At 50.7% G+C, this 18,182-nt stretch overlaps 1 protein-coding gene across 1 annotated transcript; it reads left to right on the top strand.

Moving 5' to 3' along the window:
• The first annotated feature begins 3,798 nt into the window (after positions 1–3,798).
• vars1 (valyl-tRNA synthetase 1) lies at positions 3,799–18,087 on the top strand. Its single transcript, XM_084445025.1, is given in 29 exon segments — positions 3,799–3,853; positions 4,251–4,628; positions 4,843–4,986; positions 5,850–6,081; positions 6,228–6,349; positions 6,464–6,539; positions 7,616–7,716; positions 7,806–7,933; positions 8,801–8,965; positions 9,129–9,210; positions 9,626–9,745; positions 10,118–10,226; positions 10,349–10,528; positions 10,723–10,847; positions 11,611–11,714; positions 11,839–11,997; positions 12,113–12,203; positions 12,345–12,450; positions 12,834–12,904; positions 13,050–13,175; positions 13,526–13,577; positions 13,580–13,629; positions 14,283–14,430; positions 14,590–14,873; positions 15,031–15,255; positions 16,751–16,862; positions 17,193–17,371; positions 17,480–17,629; positions 17,947–18,087. Coding segments are annotated over 28 exon segments (3,861 nt in total). The 5' UTR covers positions 3,799–3,853; positions 4,251–4,277; the 3' UTR covers positions 18,016–18,087.
• Positions 18,088–18,182: the final 95 nt, after the last annotated feature.

The raw sequence follows: 18,182 nt of genomic DNA on the forward strand, positions 1-18,182 counted from the left end.
GCCACCTCCACCGCCTCCACCGCCTCCTCTTCGGAGCCAGGGAAGAGAAGAGAGAGAGAAGAGGACATCTCTCTCTCTCTCCCTGACTCTCTCTCAGTGGTCCAGAGAGATTGAGAGAGGAGATACCTCTGACCAGCCCTCCACCTCTGACCAATCCTCCACCCCTGCCCAGCCCTCCACCTCTGCCCAGCCCTCCACCCCTGCCCAGCCCTCCACCTCTGACCAGCCCTCCACCCTTGCCCAGCCCTCCACCCCTGCCCAGCCCTCCACCCCTGCCCAGCCCTCCACCCCTGCCCAGCCCTCCACCTCTGACCAGCCCTCCACCCCTGCCCAGCCCAGATGTCACCTCTGACCAGCCCAGAGGTACCTCCTTCTCCTCTCTCTCTCTCTCTGGCCCACTTTTTTAAATAATATTCTCTATTCAATATTCTGTCAAAATGTTCCAATATACAGTCCTTATTATCAATTTGTTTTAAGTCCTTCATCCATTCCCGCACGTTATAGCTCCCATATTATGACGAGACTTGAAAATGACGAGACGTAAGAATGGGTTTATGTCAACATTCCTTACGCAGAAGTTGTTGTTTGTGAATATATATTCGGCTGTGTAAATGTTTTTACGAATACGCCAACGAATACGTCGATGTCCCGCAAATAGCCTAGGCTATGTTACAGTTTAATCGTTCTGAAATCGGAATCGGAATTAGTCTGTTCGTGTGAGTCAATGATCAAAAATCAAAACAGGAATTAGATATGGAGTTTGGATTACTGGAAAGGAACTTTACGTTTGAAAGATCCGTGGTGAACCGAGTAATACGGCAGGCCTTATGCCATTTTTAGATTTAATTTGTCCTCAGACGAAAACCATGTTGTGTCTATGCGAGCCAACACTGGATATCACAGAGTGCGCTATGTCACTTTACAAACGCAACAGTGAAGAGGGTGAGGGTTGGGCCGGAAGCCGTATCTCTCAAGTCATCTGTCTGGTGGAGGGACATCCCAAAACAGACATCACCTGGATCACGCGAGTCTGCATTTGTGCATATCTAGTGTGTGTACGTATTTTAATGTGTTTGCTGTATATGTCTGTGTCTGTCTTCGTCCCGGGCCACATAGAGATTATGTTTGCCCTCAGAAGGGCTGGTTGTAACTGTAAGCCTATATAAATGTATATATTTGTTACTATTGCCTCTGCATTTGATTATTATTGGTTTTCATTAACTTAACGAAAAACTAACCCTGAAAACAGAATTGTAAAATAATGGCAAATAGACATTAATTTGTACAACTATTGGACAATTTATTAATTGGTTGGGGCGTTACATATCTCTGGGGAGAGACTTCCAGAGGGTAGGGTCACACGAGGGGGGGGGGGGGGGGGGGGGGCAGACCCGTGTCTGAGGACTGCACGCTCCGGGATGGGGCATGTTGGTAGAGAAGGTCAGATAGGTACTGGGGGTCAAGGGCATGGAGGACAATTAATTTAAGAAAGATGACTGGAATGGTTAACAGAATGGTTGACAGGTCATAATGAGGAAGGCTTTTTTCTTAATTTGTACGCCTTACAATATGAATGAATACAGACTGACAGAAATCTTACTGGCCTACTGGGCTATCAGAATCCAGAAGTAGCCTACTTATAACTAGGCAACATAACTAGGAATTTGCTTTCGGCCCATGGTGCATAGATGGAGACAAAATTAGACAGGGTGCAGGGACAAGACGGGACAGTGCAAAGAGGGCAGGGCCACATGAGCAGACTAAGTGCAAACTGTACAAAACACAATACAGTTTATAGCCTACCTATGGCAAAATGATATGTAGCAAATGGGGAAAGTAACGTTACAAAACTCATCTCGTGCGGTGATGGGACCACCTGTTCCCGAAACCTATCTGCTAACCATGTTAGAAGAATATTGTAGAGATCTATGTTCGCTAGATTAGCTAATAAGGTAGCAAGCTACTCGCCCTGTTCGCAATATGAAATCCGATATAGCCTACAGTAGCCTACATGGATGTTAAGCGCAATCATAGGATAAGCTAGCTATCTTCTATGGATGAGCTAGCTAGCTAGCAAAAAAAGTTGTTTAGCAACCTAATCTTTGCCTTAACCCCACGATTAAACACAGAGGAGACTTCACGCCTAATTGTAACTTCAAACAGAGGTGATTTTGTATTTTTTGTGAGATTTGTTCTCCTTCTCTTTGGCACAGCTCAAGCTGTCAGCGCGACCAGACTCACTCCCTACATATTTTCAAATGAAAAATTACCTGACTATACTGGAAAATAACAAAACATGTATCTGTATGCCTTCATACTTGACATGCATCAAATACACTGACCTCATATTGTATGCAATGCATGCATGTATTATTCAGTCTAGTTTGCCGCATTATTTATTATTTAGTTTAGAAATAAAACTAGCCCATAGACGCCCAGACGTCCAGTTTATTCCAATCAAAACTAAAATAATGCATGGTTTTAGTTAGCTATATATCACTGTCAGTCGTAGCTTCAAATGGCTTTAAACATTAATTCATTGATTTGAATTGCGAGGATGGGATGTGCCATATGATAAGTTTTTGTGCAAATGCAAATCCAGGAATTACATTAAATATTGCCTCACCGCATACCAATCTGCTTTGCTAGCTCTAAATTGGGAAATTAATACAGAAGAATAATAGGCAGTAGCGTGCTTTAAACGCACTGATACGAGAGCACTCAGCTGAATGTAGGCTACTGCACTTTTCACAACACTGGTGAATATTGTTGCATGTTGTAAACTGTCTATGTCTTTGAGGAGGCATATTGTCTTTCTATGACAACAATATATTTACAAAAAGACTGTGAAAGCAACAAATCTCTATAACACTTCATAAACCTTAGTGTCAGCATCCGCTATGTTGCATTGCTAGGATATTACAGTTGAAACAAAGATACATTAAATAGCCTACGTTTAGTGTCCTTGTAGTCTCGCATGGCCAGATGGAATCAAATATACATATAAAAAGTAAAAGGCTCCAGTTTCCACTCTTATTTATTGCACCGTTAGTGATGTTTCGAGCATGATGCTCTTCATCAGACTACCATATCACCTTCATCATCACCACCAAAATACAATCAGGTGTAGACTTTTATTAAACCCAAATACACTAGAACTCGGCGCGCGGTTGGAGCGACCAATTAAATTAGTTTGGGGCGTGGTAAATGCAAATCATTCAGTCTCCATCCTAGGAAAAGGAAAGACAAACAACTCGTCTTCATTTTGTGTGAAAGCAATAGGGCTTGGGAAAATGTAGTCCCAGACACGACCATCTTGTTTCTACGTGTATCTATTCCTCTGATTGCATCTGATTCTATGCAGTAGGCTAGATACACCTGTGTAGAAACAAGATGGTCGTGTCTGGGACTACATTTTCCCAAGCCCTTAGGACGAAAAAAGTCTCTCCGACTTATTCTAAAACACAAATTCTGTCAGATAGCAATGTATTATAAAAGTAGCCTAGTTATTACAGTTTCAATGAGTTTCCAGTACTTAATACAAAATTCAAGTACTTTTCAAACCTTGAAAACGCCACATTGAAATTCAAGCATTTTCAAGGATTTCCAGCACCCTGGACAAGGATGGGAGCTGAGAGATAGCTTGAGAAAAGGCGTTATTTGAGTAACGTTACCCTTTGTGATGATGTGGTGGAAATAAAGCCCATCAAGGCGGGTCCTGTGCTCTGAACCAGGCACATGTGCGCGTTGCATCAGACCACTTCCTTACGACAGATTCTACCGTTTAGCGGCAAGACTCATGTGGGTCTTCTCTGATGAAAACATAAGCTGACGTCTACTTCTTAATTCAAAGGTAGGGACGACTTTTCAGAATGGGTTTTTGAAATAAACATTCCATAAATGTTTCCGAACAATAGCTAGTAGGCTATAAGACCAGTGACTGCATGGACAAACCTCATGCTAGCTAGTCCCCAAAGTTCACAGTGATTATGTCGAGCTAGCTAGCCGGTTAGCATGACGTTCTTCCGTGTCTTTATTTGACAGGTGTTTTCAAGTCACTTAAGTTAGCTAGCAAGCTCTAGCATACCGTCTTTCACGACACACGTAGATGTCCTCGACTGCTTATGAATCTAGCAAACTTGCTTTCTTTGTGAAGTCACATACGTATCGTTAGCAATTGTGTTGGTCTAGTGTGCAGTGGTACTGTAGTTATCCATCTCATGTAATACTTGACACCCGTCCCCATACAGGCACTCATCTGATACCTCTCCTCAGGGATGGCCACCCTCTACGTGTCCCCCCACCCTGACGACTTCAGGAGCATCCAGGCTCTCATCGCTGCAGAGTTCTGCCCCTCTCGGCCCCGCGCCCTCACAGAGGACCCCCCGGCCGCCCTCGCCCCCCGCTCCCAGCCTGCCCTGGTCCTGGGTGCTGAGGGAGGGCACTCGGTCCTGACTGGGACCAGCGCTGTAGGCTGGTACCTGGCCTCTCAGGGGAAGAGGACCGGGGGGGACACTAAGCAGCAGAGCCAGGTGTGGCAGTGGCTCAGCTTCGCAGACAATGAGCTCACTCCCGTGTCCTGTGCTGTGGTCTTCCCACTGCTGGGGGTGATGGGTCTGGATAAGAAGGTGAGGAGGACGATCTTTTCCAAACCCATACACACATTATATATATACATACACACACACACATATCAAACGACCTCCTTAATACACACAAGCAAGCACATATAAGCACTGGCATTCCCAGGCACTCATACTGCACACAATTTTCATCATAACAGAGGCCAAACAGGTGGCCTGTGATGGGGATTAATCTGGTTCTTCTTATTCTGATTCTCAGATTCAGCAGAGTTCTAGAGCAGAACTGATGCGTGTTCTAAAGGGGTTGGACAAGACCTTAGAACCCCGAACATTCCTGGTTGGAGAGGCCATCACTTTGGCGGATATCTATGTGGCATCAGCTGTCCTCCTGCCCTTCAAATACGTACGTCACCTGCCTTTGTTGTTGTTTGTCTGTTTACAGTATCCTTCGTATTGTTGCGCCACGCTCTCTTCCTCATGCTAAGTTGTCAAGAAGTGAAAGTATTTGTGCCGTCCATGTTAGGGATGGATGTTTCGACTAATTCTCAGGTCGAGCGTTTGGACTATTTCAACTAGGCCTAACATGCATCAGTCAGTAAGCGTTTTAAAAACTGAATTAACTAAACTGTGTTAGGTTACACAAAGAGAAAAACAACAGTTGGGCTATTTCAAAACTGAAAATTTGGAATGAAGGATTGTAAAACTGTTAACGTTACTGCTTTATCGTAGCTAAACAAAAAATGATAATAGTCGCGCGCACTCTGATCACATCTACCGAGTGGGGCTGTGAATGAAGTAATAGCCTAGCCATTTGCTTCTCTCCCTTCCTAACACTCTCTGCCTCACTGGTTAGAGCAACACCCACATGGCAATATTTAAGATGGTTCGACATGGTACTGGTAGACTGGTTATAGGCTACACCAATTTGCTTTTGCAAAGCCGACATACAACCCGATCACACAACATATTTCACACAGCAACTCCACTACTGGTTATGTCACGTGATCACGACGCAATTGACTCTTGCAGCCGGAGCTGCAGTGCTGTCAACAGTCAGCAGGTGTCACTCTGCACATATTAACTGCAGCCAATGTTTGTATTTTAGGTAAACCGGTTGGTATTTCTTTGCCGAGTAGCAGGTCTCCCGTTGGGTACTTGACTAGTCGGTTAACTGTGCACATCCCTAGTCCATGTCAGCCCAGTGTTCCTGTGTTTGTGGCTCCGGCTAAACTCTTCTGGCCTCTTATTGTTTTCCGGTACACTCAGGCTTTGGAGCCGGCCGACAGAAAGGCTCTGGTCAATGTCACCAGGTGGTTCCTCACCTGTGTCAACCAGCCCCAGTTTCTGAAGGTCCTGGGGACGTTCCCCCTGTGCGAGAAGATGGTGCCTGTCACACCGAAGACCAACACCGCTGCTAACGCAGCTAATACTGCTACCGCTGCTAATGCTGCTACCGCTGACCCTCCTGCTGACGCAACTGGTGCCACAGCTACTAATGGTGAGTAGTCTTCGAGTGTGCAAATGTGCAAATCTATTGAATTTAAGGCAATACTACACTGTTGTGTCCCCTAGGCTAGTTGACACAAGCGTCAAAGTGTCTAATGGGGAGCTTTGGCTTTTCTATGGTGTGCGTTTGTCTATCAGGCCCACCAAAGACAGAAGCCCAGCTGAAGAAGGAGGCCAAGAAGAGAGAGAAGATGGACAAGTTCCAGCAAAAGAAGGATATGGAGGAGAAGAAGAAGAAACAGCAGCCAGAGGGGAAGGAGGTAGAGATCCATACCCTCTGGCTGCTGAGTCATCACTCGCCATCGTGTCTTGAACACTTGATACACGACTCTTACGTTTTAACACGTGTCTTTATATTTGTCTTCTCTCCGCAGAAAAAAGCCAAACCAGAGAAGAAGGAGATGGGGGTGATCTCATACGACATCCCCACCCCTGCTGGGGAGATGAAAGGTGTGTAGTATGTGTGTGTGTGTGGATACCCAGTGTGTTCATGTGTGTGTAAACATGTTCACGTGTGAGACGTGCGTATTAACTGTCATGGGCTAGCTAGCTGAGAGTACCAAGCCTTGTAACAGTCCACTAGGACCGGCTACGTTTGTGTAGGGTATGACTCAAAAGGTCATCCGGAATCATAGCTTCCTAACAGCCGAATTGCAACGGTAACAGCCCTCGGCGGACACTGCTCCTCTCACTGGCTGGAGTCCTCCGTACGACCAGCACACTACTCGGCCAGCGCTCGTGCTGGCGTGCGTCGTTCAATAGTTGAGTTAATTTTCAAAAGGTTTGTAGTGGACAAGTCAAAGGTGCATAGAAGTCGCAGTGTCTCTGGAGGGTGCAAAAGGAACACAGCAAACAAGCCCCTAGTCCTGACTCCATCACAAGGCTCCCGAGGGCCCACGCGTCTGTCTCCCCAAATCCAATCAAGACTCTCATCTCTTCTCCTTTGTTTGCTTTGCGCCCTTTTAAGCCACACCCACAGGCATCGTCACACACATCATACATACATTACAACCTCTGACAAGCCGGTAGTAACCACATTAGGTACACCTAGCAAAATTAATGCAGTCTAATATAACAGTCCTGTAATGCATCTCTCTTCATGATTGTTATCCCTGTTCACTTTATATTGAAAGTTTATGAGAGGTGGTGATTCAACTATATGATCATTTTGGAGAATGTGGTTAATGATGCTGTTGAATTGTATTGTATTGTACTAGTATGTGTTCCTATTATCTTGGCCACCCTTTTGATTGAAATAGAAGAGAGATGAAGAGAGATTATTACAAGACTGTTGTATTAGACTGCATTCGTTTTGATAGGTGTACCTAATGAAGTGAATCTAAATAATAACAAAAACTAAACTCTTAACATATATAACAAAAACTCCCTAGGCTTAACTAATATTCCTGAGACTGCACATGCCACTCCCAGTCACTAAAGGACTTCACTCCTAGTCACTAGAGGGCGTTCTCGTACATGGAATTTTTTGCGTATTCCGTAACCCCTCTTGTCTGTCCCTGTCGCAGACGTGCTGAGCCCCCTGCCCGACTCCTACAGTCCCCAGTATGTGGAGGCCGCCTGGTACCCCTGGTGGGAGAAGCAGGGCTTCTTCAAGCCTGAGTACGGGGTAGGAAACCTCCCATTGACCTCCCAGAACCTCCCCACCCTCTGTGCTGCAGTAGAACCTCACGTCTCTTTCTGCCCTACATTCTCCAGCGGAAGAATATCTCTGAGCCAAACCCCCGCGGAGTCTTCATGATGTGCATCCCGCCGCCCAATGTGACCGGATCTCTTCACTTAGGCCACGCCCTCACCAATGCCATCCAGGACTCTCTGACCAGATGGTAATTCATATCCCAGAATCTGCTTGTTACATTATTGCATTGTTGCAATTTCATTTCATTTCATGTATTGTTTATTCGGCAGGGACAGATGCATTAAACATTAATAAATTATTCGTGCAATACCATGGCATTTTTAGCTAAAGCTAATTTCCGATGCTCGTCCCTAAAAGGTACCTGTATAGGAAAAACAGGTTATAAACAAAGAATTCAGTGTAAAATACTTCCAAATACTATTTAAAATAAAAAGCAACACATTCAATACAGTAATGGGCTGCACTACCACTTAGTCATTCATTCATTCATTCATTCATTCATTCATTCATTCATTCATTCATTCATTCATTCATTCATTCATTCATCCACTACTACCCTACAGTCTATGACCCTATTTACACCTGATCAGACCAGAACGAGACCACAACCAGATCCCACCCGGCCACACGAAAGTACAGCTGCACATGGCCCTGAGCGCGGACCGAACCAGACTTAATCCAGATTCGGTCCACACCCGCACCACCACGCGACCCGACCAGGACCCGGATTCGGTCCACACCCGCACCACCACGCCACCCGACCAGGACCCGGATCGCCATTTCATCCACTTTGATGGGAATAGATGCATGGTTGGCACTGTTATTTTGCGTAGAGAGATGGGTGCACTTGCTGTCTCGCAGTCTCGCCAAGGTGATGAAATAGCAGGATAGTGTGAATAGGATTCGGCTACATTTGATAGACAAAAAATGGAACTGATTCAACAAAAAAGCTCTTTATTTAACGAGAAACCAACTTGACCAACCAACTTTTTTGTGTCATCTGCCAGTGATTTTTTTGTTTTAATGTCTATGGTGCCCCCCCCTCCTCCTCCAGGCACCGTATGCGTGGAGAGACGACCCTGTGGAACCCGGGCTGCGACCACGCGGGCATCGCCACCCAGGTGGTGGTGGAGAAGAAGCTGATGAGGGAGAGGGGCCTGAGCCGCCACGACCTGGGCAGGGAGAGCTTCATCCAGGAGGTCTGGAAGTGGAAGAACGAGTGAGTGGAGGAGGGAAATAAAGAGAGAGACAGAGAGATGATGAGGGGTGGAAGAGAGACGAGAGGTTGGAACAAGGCAGAGGGGTAGGGGGTGGCCGAAGCAGAAGATGGCGATAAAAAGACCAGGAACATCACTTTCTAACACTCTGTGTGTGTGTGATAGGAAGGGAGACCGTATCTACCACCAGTTGAAGAAGCTGGGCTCCTCTCTGGACTGGGACAGAGCCTGCTTCACCATGGACCCGGTGAGTAGCTCCACCAGACACCTCCGCCACGCACGCACACCGACCGCTGTGGAACGGGGCGGCTGGAGCTCAGTTGGTGGAGCGGGTCGTTCAATGATCGAAGGGTCAGTGGTTCGAATCCCAGCTCCGACTGTCCACATGTCGAAGTGTCCTTGAGCAAGACACCTAACCCCAAATTGCTCCCAATGAGCAGGTTAGCACCTTGCATGGCAGCTACCGCCATTGGTTTGTGAATGGGTGAATGAGAGGCCATTGTAAAGCGCTTTGAGTGCCGCTAAGGTGGAAAAGCGCTATATAAGTGCAGTCCATTTACCATTTACCATATCTGTCGCATCCTCACTAGTCTCTATAGGGGGTCTCTATAGTATGCATCACATCCGTGTGTGTCTCTCTCCCTCTCCCTCCCCCTCTCTAGAAACTGTCGTATGCTGTCCAGGAGGCCTTCATCCGTCTGCATGAGGAGGGAGTGATCTACAGGAGCAAGAGGCTGGTCAACTGGTCCTGCACCCTCAACTCCGCCATCTCTGACATAGAGGTCCGAATGCTGTGGGCTCTTGAACGCAGCTCAACTTCAGTGTGTCTATACTGATAAAGCTGTCTGATCTTGAACGCAGCTCAACTTCAGTGTGTCTATACTGATAAAGCTGTCTGATCTTGAACGCAGCTCAACTTCAGTGTGTCCGTACTGATAAAGTTGTCTGATCTTGAATGCAGCTCAACTTCAGTGTGTCTATACTGATAAAGCTGTCTGATCTTGAACGCAGCTCAACTTCAGTGTGTCTGTACTGATAAAGCTGTCTGATCTTGAACGCAGCTCAACTTCAGTGTGTCCGTACTGATAGGTGTTCCGCCGCTGTACGCAGCTGGACCAGATGTTGAATAAAGCGGCGCTCCCCCTGTGTTCCAGGTGGATAAGAGGGAGCTGACGGGCAGGACCCTGCTGCCTGTACCCGGCTACAAGGAGAAGGTGGAGTTTGGAGTGCTGGTCTCTTTCTCGTACAAGATCGAGGGATCAGGTGAGACAGAAAGACGCGGGTGAACGGGTCTCCCCAGGGCACACCCTGCTGAATGAAGACATTTCATGGGGACTTTGTAAATGGATCTCCTGTCCTCCCTCCCCCTCCCTCCCTAACCCCAGATGAGGAGGTGATCGTGGCCACCACCCGTATCGAGACCATGCTGGGAGACTCCGCTGTGGCCGTCCACCCCGCTGACCCCAGGTACCAGCACCTGAAGGGCAAGACCGTGGTCCACCCCTTCTGCGAGCGCAAGATGCCCGTCGTGTTCGACGACTTTGTGGACATGAGCTTCGGAACAGGTACACCCCCACGAGACCAGGCGTCGGGGGCGTCGGGGGCATCAGCAGGTCGAGGGTCACACATGTCGCAGGTTAACGGGTTTCTGCTGCTCCTAACGCGTTACTCTTTCTCTCTCTCCCCCTTCCCCCCACTTTCACACCATCACTCCACGCTCTACCTTTCTCTCCTCCTCCTCCTCTCCGCCCCTCCCCAGGCGCTGTGAAGATCACCCCCGCCCACGACCATAACGACTATGAGGTGGGAGTGAGACACAAGCTGGCCTTCATCAACATCCTGGACGAGAACGGGCTGCTCATCAACGTGCCCGCCCCCTTCCTGGTACCCGGCCAGTCATTACCTCTCCACGTGCACACTCACAGATAGTCATTACCTCTCCACGTGCACACTCACATATGGTCATTACCTCTCCACGTGCACACTCACAGATAGTCATTACCTCTCCACGTGCACACTCACAGATAGTCACTACCTCTCCACGTGCACACTCACAGATAGTCATTACCTCTCCACGTGCACACTCGTAGATAGTCATTACCTCTCCACGTGCACACTCGTAGATAGTCATTACCTCTCCACGTGCACACTCACAGATAGTCACTACCTCTCCACGTGCACACTCACAGATAGTCATTACCTCTCCACGTGCACACTCACAGATAGTCATTACCTCTCCACGTGCACACTCACAGATAGTCACTACCTCTCCACGTGCACACTCACAGATAGTCATTACCTCTCCACGTGCACACTCACAGATAGTCATTACCTCTCCACGTGCACACTCACAGATAGTCATTACCTCTCCACGTGCACACTCACAGACAGTCATTACCTCTCCACGTGCACACTCACAGACAGTCATTACCTCTCCACGTGCACACTCACAGATAGCCTACCTCTCCACGTGCACACTCACAGATAGGCATTACCTCTCCACGTGCACACTCACAGATAGTCATCTCGTGTTTCCATTCTGCATAAAGTGAAGTGTGCTAACCCTCTCCCTCTCTCTCTCTCTCTCTCTCTCTCTCTCTCCCCCCCCCCCCCCCCCCCCCCCCTTCTCTCTCCCTCTCATCCTCAGGGGATGAAGCGTTTCGAGGCCAGGCAGGCCGTGCTGCAGGCTCTGAGAGACAGAGGACAGTTCAAGGAGATCAAAGACAACCCCATGGTGGTGCCAGTGTGCAGGTGAGACCGGCCGGGCGCGTGTTCCGCCACGCGGGATCCAGCGTCGGTCCTAGTCGTGTCAGATCCACCTATCATTCACGACCGCGAATGAGCTGAAGCCCCATAATATCCGTCTGCCCTCCAGTCGCTCCAAGGACATCGTGGAGCCCCTGCTGAAGCCCCAGTGGTACGTGGACTGCTCCGACATGGGCAAGCAGGCCGCAGACTCGGTCAGGGACGGCCGGCTGAAGATCATCCCCGACCACCACCTCAAGACCTGGTTCAACTGGCTGGACAACATCAGGTGGGGTTCGGCCTGCACATTTCTTTACATATTTTTTTTTTTACACCTCTTTCTTACTTTTCTTTCATCCCTCTTTACGCTGTGCCCTCCTCTCTCCTCCATCCTTCCGTCTCAGGGACTGGTGTATCTCCCGCCAGCTGTGGTGGGGTCACCGGATCCCCGCCTACTTCGTCACCGTCAGCGACGCCGCGGTCAAACCCGGAGAGGTAGAGGTCTCCCACGTCCGCCTCTGTTCGTGTTTTATTCGGGCACCGCCTGCAATACATCACTCTCCATCCATCTCCCTCTCTCTCTCTCTCCATCCATCTCCCTCTCTCTCTCTCTCCATCCATCTCGCTCTCTCTCAGGACATGGACGGCCATTACTGGGTGAGCGGTAGGACAGAAGAGGAGGCCAGAGACAAGGCAGCCCGGCGCTTCAACGTGTCCGCCGCTAAGATCAGCCTCAGACAAGGTAATTGAGAGACGGAGGGAGAGACGGAGGGAGAGACGGAGGGAGAGGGAGACGGAGGGAGAGACGGAGGGAGAGGGAGAGACGGAGGGAGAGACGGAGGGAGAGAGACGGAGGGAGAGAGACGGAGGGAGAGACGGAGGGAGAGACGGAGGGAGAGACGGAGGGAGAGACGGAGGGAGAGACGGAGGGAGAGACGGAGGGAGAGACGGAGGGAGAGACGGAGGGAGAGACGGAGGGAGAGACGGAGGGAGAGACGGAGGGCATCTCCTAATTTCCTGTCTGAGACCGGCGCCGACATTCGCCGGCAACATTTGCGTGACGGAGCGCTAGATGATGCTAATCTCTTAACACACTGCGATGTCCCTTCCCGCGGTCCGGTCCAGACGAGGACGTGCTGGACACCTGGTTCTCCTCGGGCATCTTCCCCTTCTCCATCTTCGGCTGGCCCAACGAGGTACCGCACGACACCGGCCGGTCTCCGTGACCCGGCGGGCGCTGTGAGCTCATCGCACGCCGTTATGAATTTACCGCTCGGACGGACCGCGCCCCCCCCCTCTCTCTCTCCGTTAAACGGCCTCGTCTCTCGTCCCTCTCCACAGACGCAGGACCTGAACGTGTTCTACCCCGGCACGCTGCTGGAGACCGGACACGACATCCTGTTCTTCTGGGTGGCGCGCATGGTGATGATGGGCCTGAAACTGACGGGCAAGCTGCCCTTCAGAGAGGTGAGGGGGGAGGGGAGGGGCCACGCTGCAGTGAGGGGGGAGGGGAGGGGCCACGCTGCAGTGAGGGGGTAGGGGAGGGGCCACGCTGCAGTGAGGGGGGAGGGGAGGGGCCACGCTGCAGTGAGGGGGGAGGGGAGGGGCCACGCTGCAGTGAGGGGGGAGGGGAGGGGCCACGCTGCAGTGAGGGGGTAGGGGAGGGGCCACGCTGGAGTGAGGGGGGAGGGGAGGGGCCACGCTGCAGTGAGGGGGTAGGGGAGGGGCCACGCTGCAGTGTGTGTGTGTGTGTGTGTGGGGTGGGGACATGTTAGGGAGTAGTAATGTTGTAGTAATTGTGTGTGTGTGTTTTTCAGGTGTACCTCCATGCAGTGGTTAGGGATGCCCACGGCAGGAAAATGAGCAAGTCTCTGGAAACGTCATCGACCCTCTGGACGTCATCACAGGGATCTCTCTTGAGGTAACACACACACACACACACACACACACACACAGCTTTCCCTCTCTCTCTCACCCCATCTCACTCACTCCACACACACACAGCCCACCCCACCCTCTCTTTCACACGTGCACAGTGCTGCCAGGGGAACGGTCGTGTCAGCTTTGAGAATCTCATGACCGCTTTTATTGAAGCCATGAATCTGCTGCTACCGCTGCAGGCTGTGAGCCTCCGCCAGGCTCGGTCAGGCTGAGCACAGAGGTCACGTAGAGGTCAGGGACGAGAGGAGCCCGTCACACATGCAGCACTCTCCCTCCAGTTCGACCAGCGTATGTAGAGCAGCACCTGCTGAGTCATGATTCTCCGCCACTCTGTGGAGATGCTTGAAATGCAGATTAACGTTCATTTCAGCTTCAAGTGTGTTTTACAACGTGATCCCAACACACTTAACATAATGGATTATTTTGAACAGGAACTATAAAGCACGATAAAAGGGTTTGAAGGGGCGTTAATGGAATTGACGCCTGGAAACGGAGCACCTGCTGATCTTTGCTAATCGTCTGTCCTTCCCCCTCTCTCTCTCTCTCCCTCCCTCCCTCCCTCTCTCCCTCTCTGCCTCCCTCCCTCCCTCCCAATATCCCTCCCTCCCTCCCCTTCTCCCTCCCTCTCTCCAGGGCCTGCATGGCCAGCTGACGGACAGTAATCTGGACCCGGTGGAGGTAGAGAAGGCCAAGCAGGGCCAGAAGTCCGACTACCCCGCCGGCATCCCCGAGTGTGGCACAGACGCCCTCCGCTTCGCCCTGTGCGCCTACGCCAGCCAGGGTAACCCCTCAACCGCTCCCTCCTCATCCCTCCTCATCCCTCTCTCTCTCTCTCTCTCTCTCCATCTCTCTATCTCTCTCTCTCCTACAGGCTAGCATTGTGTCATCGATCACACCGTCGCTCTCCGTCTCATCCGCCATCTTGTCTTCCTCCCCTCAGGCAGGGACATCAACCTGGACGTCAACCGCATCCTCGGCTACCGTCACTTCTGCAACAAGCTGTGGAACGCGGTGAAGTTCGCCATGAGGGCGCTGGGGGACAACTTTGTCCCGTGGGACGCGGCCCGGCTGAGCAGCGAGGAGAGCGTGACGGACCGCTGGATCCTGTCCCGCCTCGGCGCCGCCGTGGGGCTGTGCGGCGCCGGCTTCCGGGCCTACGACTTCCCCGCCATCACCACCGCCATCTACAACTTCTGGCTGTACGAGCTCTGCGATGTCTACCTGGTAAGACCCTGAGGGCTGCGTGTGTGGGTGCGTGCGTGCGTGTGTGTGTGTGTATGTGTACATTAGCACTGCACTGGATCATTCTACCTTAGTCATTGTACAATCTACAGTAAGTTAAATTCATAACCTTATTATCCAAACCCCCCCCCCCCTCCAGGAGAGCGTGAAGCCGGTGTTGAGTCGTGCTGAGGAGGACAGCGGGAGCCAGAGGGAGGCGCTGGTGTGCAGACAGACCCTGTACACCTGCCTGGACGCCGGCCTGAGGCTCCTCGCTCCCATCATGCCCTTCGTCGGCGAGGAGCTCTTCCAGAGGTTGCCACGGCGACGACCTCAGGACAATCCCCCCAGCATCTCTGTCACGCCCTATCCCGAGACAGACGAGGTGAGGGAGAGAGGGAGGGAGTGGGAGAGAGGGAGGGAGGGAGTGGGAGGGAGAGGGAGGGAGGGAGGGCGTGGGAGAGGGGGAAGGAGAAGGAGAGAAGGAGGGAAAATGTGAGGAGGGAGAATGAGAGGGAGAGAGGGAGTGAGTGAGATTGAGAGAGAGAAGGATTCAGATTTACAGTATTTGTTGCGTGTAAAAGCAGTGTACAATATACAGTAAAATGTTGCTACTGGCTCCTTGATGTGCTCTAAATATTAAAGAAGATTACAAATACACAATTTACAAATTACATTCAGCCATACAAATCAATACAACATAAAGATACCGGTATGGATGGATTATTTACATGCTATTACTATACGTAGATATAAGTAAACCTGAGTGGGTTGGTGTATTATATACATGCTATATCTATAAATACTCCCAGGGCTGAGATCAGCATTATACATAATGTATTATATGGTGATGTTAGAACACTAGATATTCTACTATGTTCACTAGATGTAGTGACACTGTGTACACTAGCTAGTCATTCAGCTGCCAGATGGCCTGGGGGAAGAAACTCTACCTGAGTCTCTCTGTGCTCACCATGTGTGTGCGGTACCTTTTCCCAGACTAGCTGGGAGAGGGAGGGAGGAGGGGAGAGGGGGAGTGGGAGGGAGGGAGAATGAGAGAGCGAGAGAGAGAGAGGGAGGGAGGGTGGGGAGAGAGAGGGAGGGTGGGGAGAGAGGGGGAGGGAGGGTGGGGAGAGAGGGGGAGGGAGGGTGGGGGGAGAGAGAGGGAGGGGGGAGGGAGGGTGGGGAGAGAGGGAGGGGGAGAGAGGGGAGTGGGAGGGAGAGAGGGAGTGGGAGGGAGGGGGGAGAGAGGGAGAATGAGAGAGAGGGAGGGAGGGAGAATGAGAAAGAGAGAGAGAGCAGAATCGTCAGGGGGGGCAGGAAAAGTGGAGGGGAAAGACCAAGAGAAATGGAGTGTATTGAGACAAATAACATTGTCTTTGAGAGAGAGAGAGAGAGAGAGAGAGAGAGGGAGGGATGGAGGGAGAGAGGGGGACTGGGAGGGATGGAGAGAGAGAGAGGGAGGGAGGGGGGAGAGGGAGTGGGAGAGAGGGAGGGAGGGGGGGAGTGGGAGGGGGGAGTGGGAGGGAGGGGAGAGGGAGAGGGGGGGGAGGGGGAGTGGGAGGGAGGGGAGAGGGAGAGGGGGGGAGGGAGAGGGAGGGAGGGGGAGGGAGGGAGGGAGAATGAGAGAGAGAGAGAGGGAGGGAGGGAGAATGAGAAAGAGAGAGAGAGCAGAATCGTCAGGGGGGGGCAGGAAAAGTGGAGGGGAAAGACCAAGAGAAATGGAGTGTATTGAGACAAATAACATTGTCTTTGATTGATGCGTTTGGCAATGGCTTTTATCTCTCTGTTATTTCCTGGGTGGTAAATTGTGTGAACGGGGGTGTGACAGCAACGCTGTCAGCGTCTGACCTTGGTCCGTGTTCCGTTTGTGCTCGTAGTTCTGCTGGCACAGCGAGGAGGTAGACCGCCAGATGGAGTTTGTGATGACTGTGGTCAGGACCATCCGCTCACTTAGGGCTGACTACAACCTCACCAAGACCCGCGCAGACTGTAAGCTGTCACCCACACACACATGACATGGCCGCAGTGTGACCATGTTATTTTTTATTTATAATGCGCCCCCCAACCAACTGTTACATCAGCCCGGGGCGCAGCCCAGGTACAAAGGGAGACAAACAAAAACAAAGGACTGCAAACGAACAGATTAACAAGAAACGCCAGGAATTGGATTACACTCCGTGATAATATGGATTAGTCATACAACAGCCATGCTGTATCCATCACATCATTTTATCACTCATATTGTTCTGTAAAGTACTGCTCTACTCCCAGTGAAGCTCCTATGTAGACTAACCGTCCCTGTCTGTCTGTCTGTCCCAGGCTACCTGCAGTGTATAGACCCTGAGACAGTGTCTCTGGTCCAGAAGTACAGCCTGCAGATCCAGACCTTGTCCTACTCCCAGGCCGTCCACCCCAGCACCGCCGCCCAGGGGGGCGTCCCAGAGGGCTGTGCGGTGGCCATCGCCTCCGATCGGTGCACCGTCCACCTCATGCTCAAGGTAAGTGGCTCGGGCCACACACCCCACCTCTCTCTCTCTCTCCCTCTGAGTGTCCTCCACCGTCATTATTCACGCTGTCCACTCCCCTCGCCATCCCTCTCTACCCAGGGCCTGATAGATGTGGAGAAGGAGGTGGCCAAGCTGACGACAAAGAAGGGAGAGCTGGAGAAACAGATGGAGAAGCTAAGAGAGAAAATGGAGAAGAGTGACTACAAGGAGAAGGTGCCAGTCAAAGTACAGGAGCTGGATGCTGAGAAGGTGAGGGAGGGAGGGGAAGAGAAGAGGGGAAGATAAGTTAATGGTTGATTGTGCCCAAATTGTGAACGATCACATCACAGTATCAGTGTGTGGTGAAATAAAACACACCAACTGTTGACACAGTTCCATATGAGAACCGAGAACCTTTCACTCGTACAGACTGCAGTACGTTGAGTGATCCGTCTGCCCAAAGTAGACAAGGAAATTCCTGTTCATCTCTCAGATTGATTTCATCAGACCCTCGGAAGTGTCATGTGTGATATTGAGTCATCATCCAGCTCCCCTGCTAACGTACCCTCGCCCTTCTCTCTCAACAGATGCGTACGAGCCAGACAGAGCTGCAGAAAGTGAAGGAAGCCATGGACAACTTTAAGAAGATGATGTAACCCCCCTTTTGTCCTCATCCCACTGATATAATTTGCTGGATTTATAAGGATAAATATGCCCCCTTTTTCTTGTCTGTTTAGGTTTTGTCACGTTTCGTAATGCGATTCTCTGGAGGGGATTAAAGACCTTCTATTAGACCTTGTTGCCGTTGATCTCAGTTTGTTTG

This window comes from Borostomias antarcticus (genome assembly GCF_949987555.1).
Source record: "Borostomias antarcticus genome assembly, chromosome: 10".
NCBI classification, from domain to species: domain Eukaryota; kingdom Metazoa; phylum Chordata; class Actinopteri; order Stomiiformes; family Stomiidae; genus Borostomias; species Borostomias antarcticus.